Genomic DNA, 13749 nt, shown 5'->3' with positions numbered 1-13749 from the left:
ACCCGAATCGATTCCTTCTTTTGCTTTTTCTGCTGTGAGTACTCGAGCCATTCTGTACAGTAAGCCACTGGTCTGCTTGCACCAACTTGGGCTCCAGATCCACGAACAAATAAATGCCAGGGCAGTTCTGTCATTAAACAAGTATTATTGAAATAGCTATTATCATAATATAAAAATTAATAACTGGTAAATGATCCAAAAAATAAAGATATGCTAGGTGGTACACACAATCAAGGTTAGAAATATGCGACAACCATCGAACCTCGATTCGAACTCAGACCCAAAAGCGAGCTAACGCAACGCGGATCTCCTCCGACCGGAGGCCGAGCAGCATCATGGCGTTCAGTACACCGCCCTTTATCCACCTGGGTATCGATGTCAGGACCGGCAAGTCCTATCACATCTGCTCACGAAAGGTGCGGATTCTTCAAACGATCCAAAGAGCTCTTGGACCGATGAAATGCAATCAGCATCTCTATTAGAGCAGCTTCACCTGATTGTTTGCGTACTGACAGCTGCAAAACAATATTTGTATTGCTATTATTATGCAACTCAGTCCCTGCTGTCCTTCGGAGCGATCCTGTTGCTGCTTCTGGCGATGTCCTCTGAGAGGTTCCTGTTCAAGGTCATGGTGGACCGCATGGAGTCGTACAGGTGCGCAAAGCTACGGTATCTTTAGTGGCAATAACCATACTGACGGACAGTGGTTTATGTGGCCAGATACTTCCTCTGTCAGCTCATGACATTTCTGTACATTCCTCCGATGTTCTGCATTGTCAGCTACAAGGCGACGCACGAGGTGATTATTACTATTGGGTAAATGCTAAAAAGAAGATGCTGAAGACGTTTGTTTTGCATCGTAGGATATTTTGGAGGAAGATGGGATGGAGTTCCCAAAATTTCACTTTTTCGTGATGGGGTTGCTGGATCTCCTTCACGTAAGGTTGCTTGATTGAGTATGAAGCGATCATCGCTAACTTGTTGCGTGAATGCTGCAACAGGGTCTGATGCTGTTTATTGCCGGCGGCCGAACAGACCCGACGCAGACGCTGTTATTCATGCAAGCGTCCATCCCAGTGTCAGCCTGTATGTCGACAGCGTTCTTCGGTGTCAGGTACGGAACGCATTTATATTTAATGAAAAATCACAACTTCTATGCTGATTAAATCGTATTTTTGATTCCAGATACACAAGAGCCCAAGTCGTAGGCATGCTAATTATCACGGGCGGACTCATTCTTTCGTTAATTCCCTGTATTGAAGAGTACGTTAAACATCAATTCCGCTATGCAGTACGTAAAGTCTGACCCTATTTGCTACAGCATTCATAGCAAAGAGTTCGAAGACCGGGAGATTGGCTGGAACAGGTGCGAGTATAGTAATCAAAAGTATACTTGAGGGTGGCGCGTGTAACAAGTTTGGTGTGGCAGTCTGTTCTACCTTCTTGCAGCCATTCCAGGCTCACTGTCAATGCTGTACAAAGAACGCGTGATTCGTGACCAGCCCGTGGACATGTCGTACTTGAACGCCTGGGTCTCAGTCAACCAGTTTATTGCTGGATTGCTAGCAGCTCCGCTTATCTTTGATGCTGAGGTAAAACGTTTGCCGAATTTGGACCCATCTTACTATTTCTAACGAAGTATCTTTAACAACTGTTGCTTAGTTTCTCCATCTCGACCAGAAAACCAGCGGGTTAATGTGTCTGATACAAGGCGAGAGCGAGGTGTCCACGGATCACTGTTACGTAAGTGTTGTTGTGTTTACAGCTCATGTTTAGTGATGCTCACTCGCCTTCTGCGTGTTTGTACTACATTAGCTGGGACTACCGATCTTACTACTCTACGTGCTCAGTAACATCGTCGTGAACCTTCTGCTGCTCCAGTTGATCCGACTTACGAGTGTTTCAACCATGTATGGATGCACGCTGGTGGGCTTTTTGACGTCGTTTATCGTCCTCGCGTGGTACCAAGTAGACCCCGACAATTTTGGCATCATCAACCTTCACGATGGTCTACGCAACTGGATCCCTCCGTCAGTGTACGTAGACGTGTTTGCGTTCCTGACCATCTTCGCTGGCAAAGTACTGTATCAATGGGATCCGGATCCAGAAGTGCAAGCCACAACTTTATCCGCAGAAGACAAAGAAGCCATGTCACTACTCGACGGAGAAGACGACTACGGACTGCGGTACACGTAATAACCTCAAAGTACAAGCTTAGTTAATTATACCAGAAACAAGGAAGGCGAAGGAGCCACGAGCTGCCATCAAGCACAGGAGGAGCCTGTTCGTTTTCCACCGCTTCGAAACGCGCCAATTAAATTAGTCGTTTATTAACCGCCGACACCTTCCAAACTACTCGTCACTTCACGAGGTTCTAGCGATGTCGATATCATTGAAGCAGACGACGGCCTCACGTCTGGCCAAGACAAAGAAGCCGTTGTCAGATATGCATCAATTGCAGCGTGCAGTCAAGGAGCTGCAACGTGAAGCAGCGGACCAGTTAGTCCTTGAAGTCGAGTCTCAGGCGACATTTGAGTTTCTAAACTCGCAGATTCGTGCACTACGCAGTGCCTTTGACACTCTTTCGGATGTTTTAATGGCCGAAGTGGACGGCCTTCGCAAGGAAATGACACGTAAACTTAGTGACATGGACGCAGAAGTTGTGCGTCAAGGCGAGATCCACAAATCCACACACACGGAGGTGATGCAACTGAAGCGGACGATGGAGATATGGGGTCTCAAAGAGCGAGACTGGGCGAAAGATAACGAGATCCTAAAGGCTTCACACAGCCACAACGTCGAGTGGATGCAGCAATTGCAACGCGACGTAATGGACGTCAAAGACCGACTTCACGAGATCAAAAGTGACACAGGTAGTCGCATCTCGGAGATTTGTGAAGAGGCAAATAGTCTGCGTAGGAATTGGCAGAAGCATGTCGACGACATGTTAGATCGTCTGCAGGATTTCGATACTGTCGCCCAGAGACAAGCAGCAGACGCCCGTGTACAGGCTCATCAACGTACTGATGATCTGGAACTCATGGAGCAGGCACTTGGTACAGTGCAGAAGCAGCAAACTCAAATGCGTTCTGGACTGGAGAAGCAGACACAAAGCATGACGTCTCAGATCGAGCTGCTGGTCAAGAAACTCGAGATTGCAGACGCACAAGCGAACGATCAACGAGTTGCACTGGAGCAACTTCGAGCTAAGAACACTCTTATGGACAAGGAGCAAAGACAACGCATGGACAACATCGGCAAGATGTTCACGGTGCGTCCGACATATACTGAAGGTTATAGAAACGTGACTCCTAACTCGTTTCTATTTTGTTATTTAGATTTTCGCTGACGCACTCGATATCTCGCCAAAGATGCTTGCAGCAGCTAGTTAAAATGTTAGCAACATAGTTTAACAGTTAACAACGAACTTCAAACCTTTGTTTTCTTTATCATGAATGCGTAAGTATTCCCTTCGTTTCTATTGCAACACAGGTGACAGCTGAAGAATAGCAACTTGGGTCTAACGCGAGTTCATCTCCAGCGAGATCTGCTGCACGGCCTTGATGAAGGCGTCCACGTGCGCCGGTTCCATGTCTGGGAAGCAGCCATGACCCAGATTGGCCACGTACTTCTGCGTACCGAAACGCTTGAGCATCTTCTTGACTTCGTCGTAGATGATGTCCGTAGACGCGTAGATGACGCTCGAGTCCATGTTGCCCTGCAGCGAGACGCGGCCACGAGCAATCTGACGCACTTCAACCGGGTCAGACTGCCAGTCCAGACCAATACAGTCGTACTTAGTAGCCACAAGCTTCTCATACGCGTACTGGGTGCCCTTGCAGAAGCACACAATGGGAGTATCGGGGATCTCGGCCTTGACACGGTCCGCAATTTGGACCAAATAAGGGAACACAAATTCGTAGAAATGGTCCTGAGTCAGCACCTCAGCGCCCACAGTCTCAAAGACCTGGAGAGCCTGAGCACCAGCGCGTTGCTGCGCCAACATGAAGTTGACGCACACGTCTGTGATGCCCTGGAGCAGCTTGTGAGATGCCTCTGGGTGCTGGTACAGGAACGTCTTGAGCAAAGCCTTCGTGCGGCTTCCACTGCCCTCAACCATGTAGCACATGAGAGTCAACGGAGCTCCTACAAAGCCAATGAGTGGCACCTCGCCGTTGATCTTTTGACGAGCCAAGTTGAGAGCGTCCAGCATGTAGCCCAATTTCTCCTCGATGTTGGGGTTCAGGTCGAGCTTGTCGATGTCCTCGGGCTTGCGAATCGGGTCCGGTAGCACTGGTCCGACCTTGGGCACCATAGTGACCTCCATGCCCATGGCTTGCGGGATCACCAGAATGTCCGAGAAGATGATGACTGCGTCCATGTGGTAGCGACGCAGAGGCTGCAGACTCACTTCCACCGCGAGCTCGGGCACGCCGCACATCTAGGATAATATAATAGCTGTGGTTAGCCACAAGACTATGACAGTTCGTAGTAATTGTAATTATTGTACCGTGAAGAAATCATAGCCCATGTCACGTAGCTCGCGGAACTCGGGCAAGTGGCTTCGATAGAGACAACAACAAGACACTAAGCACTAGAAATCAGCCTATTGGGAGGTTCGCTGACTTACCGTCCAGCTTGACGCATGCACCACACGGGCACGCGTTCCGTGCGGTCGCCACGTAGCGCGCGGATAAGCAGGTCGTTCTTGAGCTTGGGCAGCTGGTCCAACGGCACACGCTCAAGCGGCGTGCGCGTCATGGGGAAGGGCATAACCTTTTTACTAGGCTTCTTGCTCTTTTTCTGCTGGCGCTGCACGATAAACGCCGCAGCGGCGGCGGCCGAGATGGCCACAGCTATCGACGTGGTGGCCACTTCGCCTCCCATTGTTGCGATGGTCTGTGAACCAGGTTTGACGATGTGTAGACGATGGCAATTGGTGAATAAGGAAAATAATAACGTTATTTGATTGGATGAAGATCGATTTGTATTTTAGCAAATGGAAGAGGTGAAATTACGTTATGTTGCGCTAACGCGGATCACTTCAACTACAGGATGCCCAGCATGCGCAGCCTCGACGCTCAGACCAACGTTCACCAGGAGGGCGAAGTGGCCTGTGAGTACTTGCAGTAAGTAACGGGGTGGTACCAGCCAAATAAACGACGAGGAACGTACCAAATGCCCCCTGCATGCGCTTCTGCGGATCACCCGACGAGTAGCCGCGCATGTAGACGACGAAGCCGAGGATGCGCACCAATCCCGCGGCAGTAGCTACTTGGGGACGGTACAACCTGTAAAAAAATAACGCGCAGTCGGTAAGCACTAAAAAGCACTATAATAAACCAGGTCCAGGTTCGCTCGTACGCCGACGGGAAGAACAGACCCACGAAGGAAGGGATATTCTCCACAATGTTCTGATGTCCTCGTTGGACGCAGTCTAAACGCCTTGGCATTCTTCTCACTCTTCTCCGCATACATCTACGATATCACAGCACCATTAAGCGATTCATAGGCCTTGGATTGACGAAAGTTCAACGCAGCAGCTTGGCAGCTCGAAATCGTACCTGTGGGTAGTCGACTCCATATTTCTTTCGAGCCACACCTACTTGGTGACCGGCCCATGTGTTCACAACATGGAGCAGCACTACAACAAGAGGGACAAAGCCGTGAGCAGGCTGCAGTTCCAACTGGATTCAACTCAATCCTGGGTGAGGAGTCAAAAGAGATGTCTCTGTGAGGCAAATTGTAAAATGATTCATGAAAATTTGTACAACGTAGTTCATGAAGGCAATCGAGCTCCTAGCTATGGGCTTGGATGAGAGTGATCGCTAACGGCTGCTTTGGATGATGACGGGGTTGCTCGTGATAATGCACCTTCGGTCTGGCAAGTGCTTGGGGTGTGCCTTCCGTAATCATGGGTCTTTTTGGCCCGGCTCACTACAGTTGTGCTCGTTGGTCGTGATAGCGATAGACAATGTCACCACTCTGTAGCCTGGCGCAATTGAATCAAGCAATAAGTGAACACCTGAAAAAAATACTTCAGGTAGCACTGATGAATGCTGCAAAACGGAGGGCAATTGGCGTCGTCAAGTTATTAACCATTGCAAGTAGATAACTGCTCAGATTCGCTCGCAGCACCTTTACTCTCCTACTTCCAAGAGCGTAAGTACCAGCTTGTTCACTCGATAGTTGAGAGGTTCTTCATGTCAGTGGACAATCTCACAGCAGTCCAAAAATGCGCAGGCTCGCTTCCACACTCAAGATGAGACTCGCGAGCAGACCGAGGTAGCCTACAGCAGCATAGCGCACGAAACAGACAATGGTTACACTTTCAAACACAAGCCATGACTAAAATCATCACGCACCGAATGCTCCCTGCATTCTCTTCTTCGGGTCTCCCGACGAGTAACCGCTCATGTACACGATAAAACCGAGAATGCGCACAAAGCTAGCAATCGCAGCGATCTGAGGGCGGTAGATCCTATCACACCATCCGTTAGTGCAAGCGTCTCAATGTATTGCGAGGATGGGAGCGCACTACGACGTACGATGACGTGAAGACCAGAGCGAGGAAGATCGGGATGTTCTCCATGATGTTTTGGTGTCCACGTTGCACGCAGTTAAAGGCTTTGGCGTTCTTGTCACTCTGTTCCGCGTACATCTACAGCAGCAGCCACATTATCTTTCAGTGCGTTGCTGCGCTGTGCTACAGCACCTCTGAGCCTCACCTGAGGGTATTCGATGCCGTAGAGCTTGCGAGCCTTGCCAACCTTCATGCCAGCCCACAAGTTCACGAACAACAAGAGCACCACGAGCAGCGGCACGAAACCGTGTGCAGATTGGAGTTCCACTTGGATCCCAGACATTATCGTTGCTGCCGTACCGGTGTTGGGGGGAATGGTGAAATTTACAAAGGGGTCTTCTATTAGGGTGATGACGACAAAATAAAGACAGTGAGTATTTCGCCCGACTAGATTACCCTTCCCCTGCACAATCTTTCCGATGAGCTACATCCGTACGGCGTATATTGCGTATACCCGTTGGAATCAGTGCGCTGCCAGCCACAAAACTTCGATAGGGGGGAGCGGGAACCGTACGGGGCTGAATGGGTCTCCGCGTGCGCGCAGCCCATAAGCGGCCGTTGACGGGGGCCGCTGCGTTGGAAGAGAGCGACAGTGGTGAGTCTGAGAGATCCCAGGACTCTTAGGACGACATCTGGTTGCCAACGCCCGCCGCAAGTAGTGCTGATTCGGCGGAAGACGGCTCGTCGGGGGCTCGGAGTGTTTCAGACGTTCCGGAGTCGACTAGCAGCACAAGCGAAAGTGGTGGACCCAGTCGTGTGTTGGCCGCATCGCCAAACAAGGTTGAGTTTTCGTCGTGGGGAGCCTTTGACCAGTACTTGGCGGCCTATTCAGCCCAAACATTTCAGGTAACGATGAGAACGTTGAGATCATTGTATCTTTCTCGTTAGGTGCTTACCAATTCTGTTTGTGTATCAACGATAGGTCTTCCGGAGCCGAAGTAACACCACAGTGTCTGAGCGCAACGAGCGAATTCGAAAACAGCATTCAAAGGCACCACCTATCCCTGAGTCTTGGGTGCAGTATTCCAGGACATTCATCTGCACTCACGCTGGATCCTATAAGTCTCAAGCCTCGAAGAGACCACGTCAAGAGACTCGAGCGAAGGGTTGCCAGGCAAAGGAAAGTATTGTTTGGTCGGGTCTAGACGGGTGTAATCTGATGCTAATCGGGTAATCATGTTACGTAGATAAATACTTGTGTGCAGTTAGTTGACTCGGCCAACCAGACATTTGCAGTAAGAATCACACGCTGTCGGCTGGAGCATAACCATCGGTTACATGAAAACTCTTTCAGAGCCCACTCTTCCAAGCGGATAGCGCTGACTGATGGCGCCATACAAACTGTTGACGTGCTCCGTCGGTATGGGGCCAAGAAGACCGGTATTTTAAGGTTCATCACAGACAAGTATAATAGCAATCCGAACTCGCAAGACGTACACAACTTGGTTCGCAAACTGAAAGCGCGAGAGATAAAAGATGGTCCATCCTCAAGCGAGAAGCGCCTGAAAAAATGGATGAAGGAGTTCGTCGACAAACCCGGTAATGTTGGTCGAATATTTCTTAACGATATCAACAAGAAGGTAAATGACCTGTTTGCTACAATTTTTAGGCAAAATATATTTAGATTACCTGTTGTTATTCTCCAGAAAGTAGCTACGTGTATCACGCTCCAGACCAGACATATGCGATTGCTGTACGAGCAGTTCCCTGAAGTTCTACTGATAGATGCCACGCATGGAACCAATCGATCCAAGTACAAAGTATTTTCTTTTATGGCTCATGATATCTTTGGCAAGGGACAGTTTATCCAACACGCGCTTCTTCAGAATGAGCAGTACGCTACGTTGCTCACGGCCCTGGAAAAATTCAAGTCAAACAATCCGGCGTGGTCGAGGCTGCAATGTGTACTGGTGGACAAAGATTTTACGGATCTCTCTGTCTTGAAAGAAGCTTTTACTGGTGTGACTGTGCTGCTATGTCAGTTCCATGTGTTGAAGTATCTGCGCGAAGAAATTGCGTCTGCGGATTATGGATTCTACAAGACCCAGAAGAAGCAGCTTGGAGGGGTGGTGAGCTTGCTTGTGTATGCGAAGACAGAGGCGGAATACGAGAAGCACTTCAAGTATATGGTCCACCTTGCTTCGATTGGGTTCTCTGCTGCAACGTCTACTGACGTGGCGTCAAGCTACGCTCAGCCAGTGGTGGAACGTAGTAGAGCTGCCGTAGTCGGGAGTGAGTCGGGTGGAGTCGAGAGTGAGTCGGGTGCAGTCGGGTCTCCAGTCGAGTGCGTCGGCATCGGACGTTGAGCACCCATTTGTTGCGTACTTTCAGAGGAATTGGGATAATTGTCGTGGACAGTGGTGTGCGTATAAACGTCAGAATACTGTCACACTTGGTAACAATACGAACAATCGGCTGGAAGCTTCGTGGAACAACTCAAGGAATGGGTGGACTCCTTCATGGCAGTGGACGAATGCATTGCGTCCATAATGTACTACCAAACTCTGCAGGAAAAACTGTTTCTCTCGGAGATCTACAAAACTGTGGTCGTGCACCATCCTGAGTATGACAGTGAGATGTCCTTGGTTGCAAACATTGTGAGCGAACATGCGTGTGAGCTCATCCACATGCAATATTCGTATGCCCTTGGACCGGCTGCGTATATCTTTTACGAAGGTTGCCCTGGGATGTATTTCATCAAGAGTGTGTGTGAAGAGGATGACGCACTGGATGAGCTTAATGCTGAGTATTGTGTCGCCAAGCGCGACTGGTCTTGCTCATGTTTGTTCATGAGCACGCGTTTGTTACCATGCCGACACGTTTTCTTCCTTCGCAAAGCTCTTAGTCAAGAAACAATTATCTCGACGCTACTATTAAACAAGCGGTGGTTGGTTTCAAACGCTCGCTCAGCACTGGAAAATAGCACTTCAAGTAGCGCTGAAAATGAACCCAGCTCATTTGAGGTGAAGACTGTTCTTCCTGGGCGCGAGCGTCCTTGGGATTCGAATCGAAAGTTCCGAGAAGCATTGCCCATTGCCTCGGAGATCTGTGACACGATGGCTGGTCTAGGTATGACCCAGTATCGACAGGCAATGCAATATCTCCAAGAAGTGGTTGGTCGGTTCAAGGATGGTAAATTTGAAGATCCTATTCAAGAAACAAATCAGCTGGAGGTTTCGCAAACGAGTGGGCAGCTTTCCGATATTTTGGTGCCTCTAACACAACTATGTAGTACTACCCACGCACCAGAGACTGCTGTTGGGAGAAAACCACATCAACCACTTCTCACTGGCCATGCCTACAGCACGAGTGGCGATGAGTTGCTTACCGATCTAGTACCAGAACCTGAAGAAGTCGGCCTATTCAACGAGCCAAGTGGCGTTTCACCGCAGTCGGGCCAATCGGGTGCAGTCGAGTCTGAGTCGGAACCTCCACATGAATCGGGCCAATCAGTCCCAGTCGGGTCTGAGTCGGGGACTTCACGAACTCTTCCAACAGCAACCGAAGAAACGACGTTCGTTATTGCCAGCCCACCACGATCGAGAGGACGCCCGAAGCAATCTGCTTCAGCAAAGAAGGCGGCACGTAAGAAGGCGGTTGCAGTTGCTCAAGAAGACTCCGAGCTTCATTCGTTGAACCTGAGCCTAGCATCCGTAGAAACTGCACTGTCGGGCGAAGCTACCTATGCATCTGCGGCTGCAGTTCTCAACAAGTTTAAGGTGATTGAGTACGGCACTAAGCTCAAGGCCCCGACTGTACGAACGATAGCATCGCTACCACCAACCAAGCCTATTATCCCTCCAGCCTCCATCACGCGCATACTGCGTCCTGAACAAATCAGCATCTGCAACCAAAAAGTCACAGCATTCCAGTCAAAGCACAAAGGTACTGCCGAAAAAGATCTGGTCGTCGATATACCTGGCTTCGGCGTGTACGATGCGGACTATGAAGTCTTGGCACACAGCGATGAAGACCATCAACCAAGTGGGAAAAATGACGAAGTGGGTGAACACCGTCGACTTTTCATTGCCTATGCCATCCTCATTTCGGGTGCAGGAGCAGCCAGACGTGACGACGAAAGCAAAAGCGATTCCTGTGTCTTCCAGAAAGGTATAAATACCCATCTCTTGCCTGCTTCATCATATTATTCTGATTAACTATTGTATAATATGCAGGCAGCCATTCTGGACCTTGTAGGTAAAACATGCCTTAGTGAAGACACCATGAACATCGTTATGGCTAAACTGTTTGGATCACGAAGTGATGTAATCATCGTGGATCCAAGTATAATCGGCTCTGCTGAAGGCGAAGCAATGCCAGGGATTGCTGCCGTTTTTGCTGATGTTTTCGCCAGTGTCACGAATGAGAAAATCTTCATCCCCGTATGCTGCAGTAAAAACCATTGGTGCGGCATATCGTTGGACGTGTAAATGGCGGAGGCGGCTGTCTACGATCCAATGGGCTCGACCTATGCACTTAAAGTCCGAGCACTCACGGAGGCCCTTCTAGTGCAGCTACCAGACTACGCCCCACGAAAGTTTCGAGTCCGCCCGTACCATACAGACCTCGGGGTTCAAGTCGACAGCTATAATTGTGGAATTTACGTCCTTGTGGCGTTTGAAGAGATTGCCGGTGCAAAAGGTCTCTGCATGCTATCCAGAAAGGAACTTCAGTATCTACGTTACAGATACATTTGCATGTGCGCTTAGTTAACACTTTAAACAAGTCAATCATTGTGTTTGCCCTTACAGTTTGTACGTGCCGCCACACACTATCAGCGTAGAACACTGCAAAATACCGCAAACACTCTTCACACGCTCAGTGCTAAGTCTTTCACATCCGAATATACGTATAGCAGCCATGCGCTTCACACGATTGCTCAACCGGCTCTTATATCGAGTCGGGCACTGTCGGTCATCATTCGGATGTATTAATAGTTGGGGACCGTGAGCCTGGCTCTTTCACATGAATCGGGCGAAATAACGAGTGCTCAAAATAAAAGATGGCCTTCTGTATTTCATTTACCTGTAATTGTAAACTTTATTAATATCTAATGTTTTTTGTGCTCCGTACTTACTGGTAGGGCTCTGGCGACGAGCTGCCGAAAAAGTTCCACATTGTCGTGGCTCTCATGAATCTCGGCAAGGCGGTCGCCCCGCTGCCAGCAGGACCGCTTCAGATCACAATGGAGTGCAAGCGGCTCAACTGATTCGTAATATAAGCGCAGAAAAGATGGTACCTTGAATCGTGGCAGCACCTTACAGAGTCCAGTAACGAGTGTGAGTGGTTCCTGCGAGAAGACCACCGTTGTGTAGAGTAAGCATTGAATGGGATGCACTGACACGTCTCACTTGGCTTAATGCCAACGAAAACTAGCACTATAGTGTACGAAGTACATTGTATTGGTGGTTAATTTTTTGGGTTATCATTTCACTTTTGTTTTCACTTCATTTACAACATCAAATGTTCTTTTCTACAGGGTACAGATGTCTTGGAGTCTTCGATCGAAAGGCTGGTAGTCCGTTTATCGCAAGTCTACCGTGTCCACCTCCCGTTTCCGCACCGTTCATGTCGTTTTTGGCATTCTCTGGCAGCAGCTTCCATCCGTTGCTACTGTGCCTCGCAGCACTTCCCTCTTGAGTGCTCGCGAATTTGTCACCGGTGTGCGTTGCAACACTCATATCACGTTTGCCTCGCATTACCCCTTGAATTTGGAGGCTTGAAGAGTGTGCTAACCAGTCGTAATAATCTCAAGAGACTGAGCTCTTGTTTGCTGGATATCTCGTCATTGCTTTCTTCACTTTCCACTCTTCTTCAAAAGCTAAATGATATCCAGAAGACGTAGAGACGCTTCCAACGACAATCCTAACATAACTAGCGTTCCTAGATGGCCTGGCAAATGCAGCAACTAAGCAGTTAGCACAGTGATACACTTCGACAGCTGCTGCACGATAAATAACTCACCAAAGCTTCCTTTTGTCCTTTTCCCTGGATCACCGGTCGAGTATCCTTTGACGTACATGATGAAGCCTGCGATGCGCACCACGCCGGCCGCTGCTGCGACTTTAGGACGGTAAATTCTGCATTGGCATCGCAGCTGTTAGTTATCACGATCATGTGGAGACGCTTGGAATGCACTTACGAGGAGGTGGCGAGCATGGCGTACAAAAGCGGAAGGTTCTCGAGTACATTCTGGTGTGCGCGTTGCACGCAGTTGAACTCGTTGGCGTTCTTTTCCTTCTTCTCGACGTACATTTGCGGATACGGGACGTTGTATTTCTTACGAGCAGCGCCGACTTTGATACCGGCCCACGTACCGACGAGACCGGCGCCGATGACTACGAGTGGTATGTAGCCATGCGCCGGCTGGAGCGAGACTCGCACTGCCGAGACCGACATAGATTGGTGAGTAGGAGACGTTCACTTAAGGTTCCTGTGAGCTGCGGGGCTGGTTGAGGCTTGAGCAGTCGGAGGCAAATTCCGTTGTGACTTGGACTTGCTGCAAGGCCCAACTGCTGCAAGGAGTGATCATCGTGATGGTGCAGCGCAACGCGCCGGCCTAAGATCGTGTCTTTGACAAATTGTTTAAAACTACCGTCGACCTTCGTTTGCAAGATCGTTTCTGCCTTTAGAGCTTTCAAGTGCGGACATAACCGAAGGATGTATCTGATTTTCAAAGCAGATGGCCCTGCTGGTAAATAGATACGTCGAGAAAACAAACAATTTTTGATCGGTTTCACTATGGACTAATTCTTCACTTTTTGGTAACCAAAGCAGGAGCACGAGGACGTGTCGAGTCATGATCGACGCTGTGCCGAAGTCGTTAAATGCGTGAGGTGCGTTTCGGCGAGAACACGCGTTGAAAAATTGGGCAATAGTGCAAGACCCGAGAATTGGAGACCGTCTCAGTTGAAGTGTCCCTCGAAGTGCAGCGACGAAGCGGCCAGGAACATTCGCAAAGAGGCTACTTCGTCGAGCCGCAGCGACACTCTCGTGCAATTGAACTTGCGCCGGGACGACGTGAGTCGAGCCAACGACGGTCTCCACTGCTGCTGCTATTGCTGGGCGCAGCCACGCGCGTATTGGGTTGCGCTGTGGTGGAAGCGCGTCGTGTAGCAAGACAAATTAGGCAATCGCTACAGCAGCCGAGAAACACGCCAAAGCCG

At 49.4% G+C, this 13749-nt stretch overlaps 5 protein-coding genes across 5 annotated transcripts; 2 read left to right on the top strand and 3 right to left on the bottom strand.

The window, feature by feature from the left end:
• Positions 1-335: 335 nt before the first annotated feature.
• PITG_00568 (Drug/Metabolite Transporter (DMT) Superfamily) lies at positions 336-2196 on the top strand (the record flags this gene model as incomplete). The annotated part of the gene is made up of 10 exons (XM_002909109.1): positions 336-416; positions 557-654; positions 721-799; positions 864-938; positions 1002-1114; positions 1186-1263; positions 1331-1366; positions 1430-1592; positions 1663-1743; positions 1816-2196. 10 exons carry the CDS (start codon positions 336-338, stop codon positions 2194-2196), a joined length of 1185 nt encoding a protein of 394 aa, XP_002909155.1.
• Positions 2197-2380: 184 nt separating this feature from the next.
• PITG_00567 (uncharacterized protein) lies at positions 2381-3392 on the top strand (the record flags this gene model as incomplete). The annotated part of the gene is made up of 2 exons (XM_002909108.1): positions 2381-3271; positions 3339-3392. The coding sequence occupies 2 exons, from the start codon at positions 2381-2383 to the stop codon at positions 3390-3392; spliced, it is 945 nt and encodes a 314-aa protein (XP_002909154.1).
• Positions 3393-3480: 88 nt separating this feature from the next.
• On the bottom strand, positions 3481-4887 carry PITG_00566 (uroporphyrinogen decarboxylase, putative; the record flags this gene model as incomplete). Its single annotated transcript, XM_002909107.1, has 3 exons — positions 3481-4441; positions 4511-4562; positions 4631-4887. The coding sequence occupies 3 exons, from the start codon at positions 4885-4887 to the stop codon at positions 3521-3523; spliced, it is 1230 nt and encodes a 409-aa protein (XP_002909153.1).
• Positions 4888-6077: 1190 nt separating this feature from the next.
• Positions 6078-6866, bottom strand: PITG_00565 (uncharacterized protein; the record flags this gene model as incomplete). The annotated part of the gene is made up of 4 exons (XM_002909106.1): positions 6078-6290; positions 6366-6481; positions 6549-6661; positions 6729-6866. The coding sequence occupies 4 exons, from the start codon at positions 6864-6866 to the stop codon at positions 6220-6222; spliced, it is 438 nt and encodes a 145-aa protein (XP_002909152.1).
• Positions 6867-11962: 5096 nt separating this feature from the next.
• Positions 11963-13045, bottom strand: PITG_00564 (uncharacterized protein; the record flags this gene model as incomplete). Its single annotated transcript, XM_002909105.1, has 3 exons — positions 11963-12475; positions 12548-12663; positions 12726-13045. 3 exons carry the CDS (start codon positions 12980-12982, stop codon positions 12405-12407), a joined length of 444 nt encoding a protein of 147 aa, XP_002909151.1.
• Between the last annotated feature and the right edge of the window lie 704 nt (positions 13046-13749).

The sequence above is a fragment of the Phytophthora infestans genome, genomic scaffold, assembly GCF_000142945.1.
Source record: "Phytophthora infestans T30-4 supercont1.1 genomic scaffold, whole genome shotgun sequence".
NCBI classification, from domain to species: domain Eukaryota; phylum Oomycota; class Peronosporomycetes; order Peronosporales; family Peronosporaceae; genus Phytophthora; species Phytophthora infestans.
The sequence above is the reverse complement of the archived record's forward strand: the minus strand, read 5'-3'. Positions and strand labels throughout refer to the sequence as shown.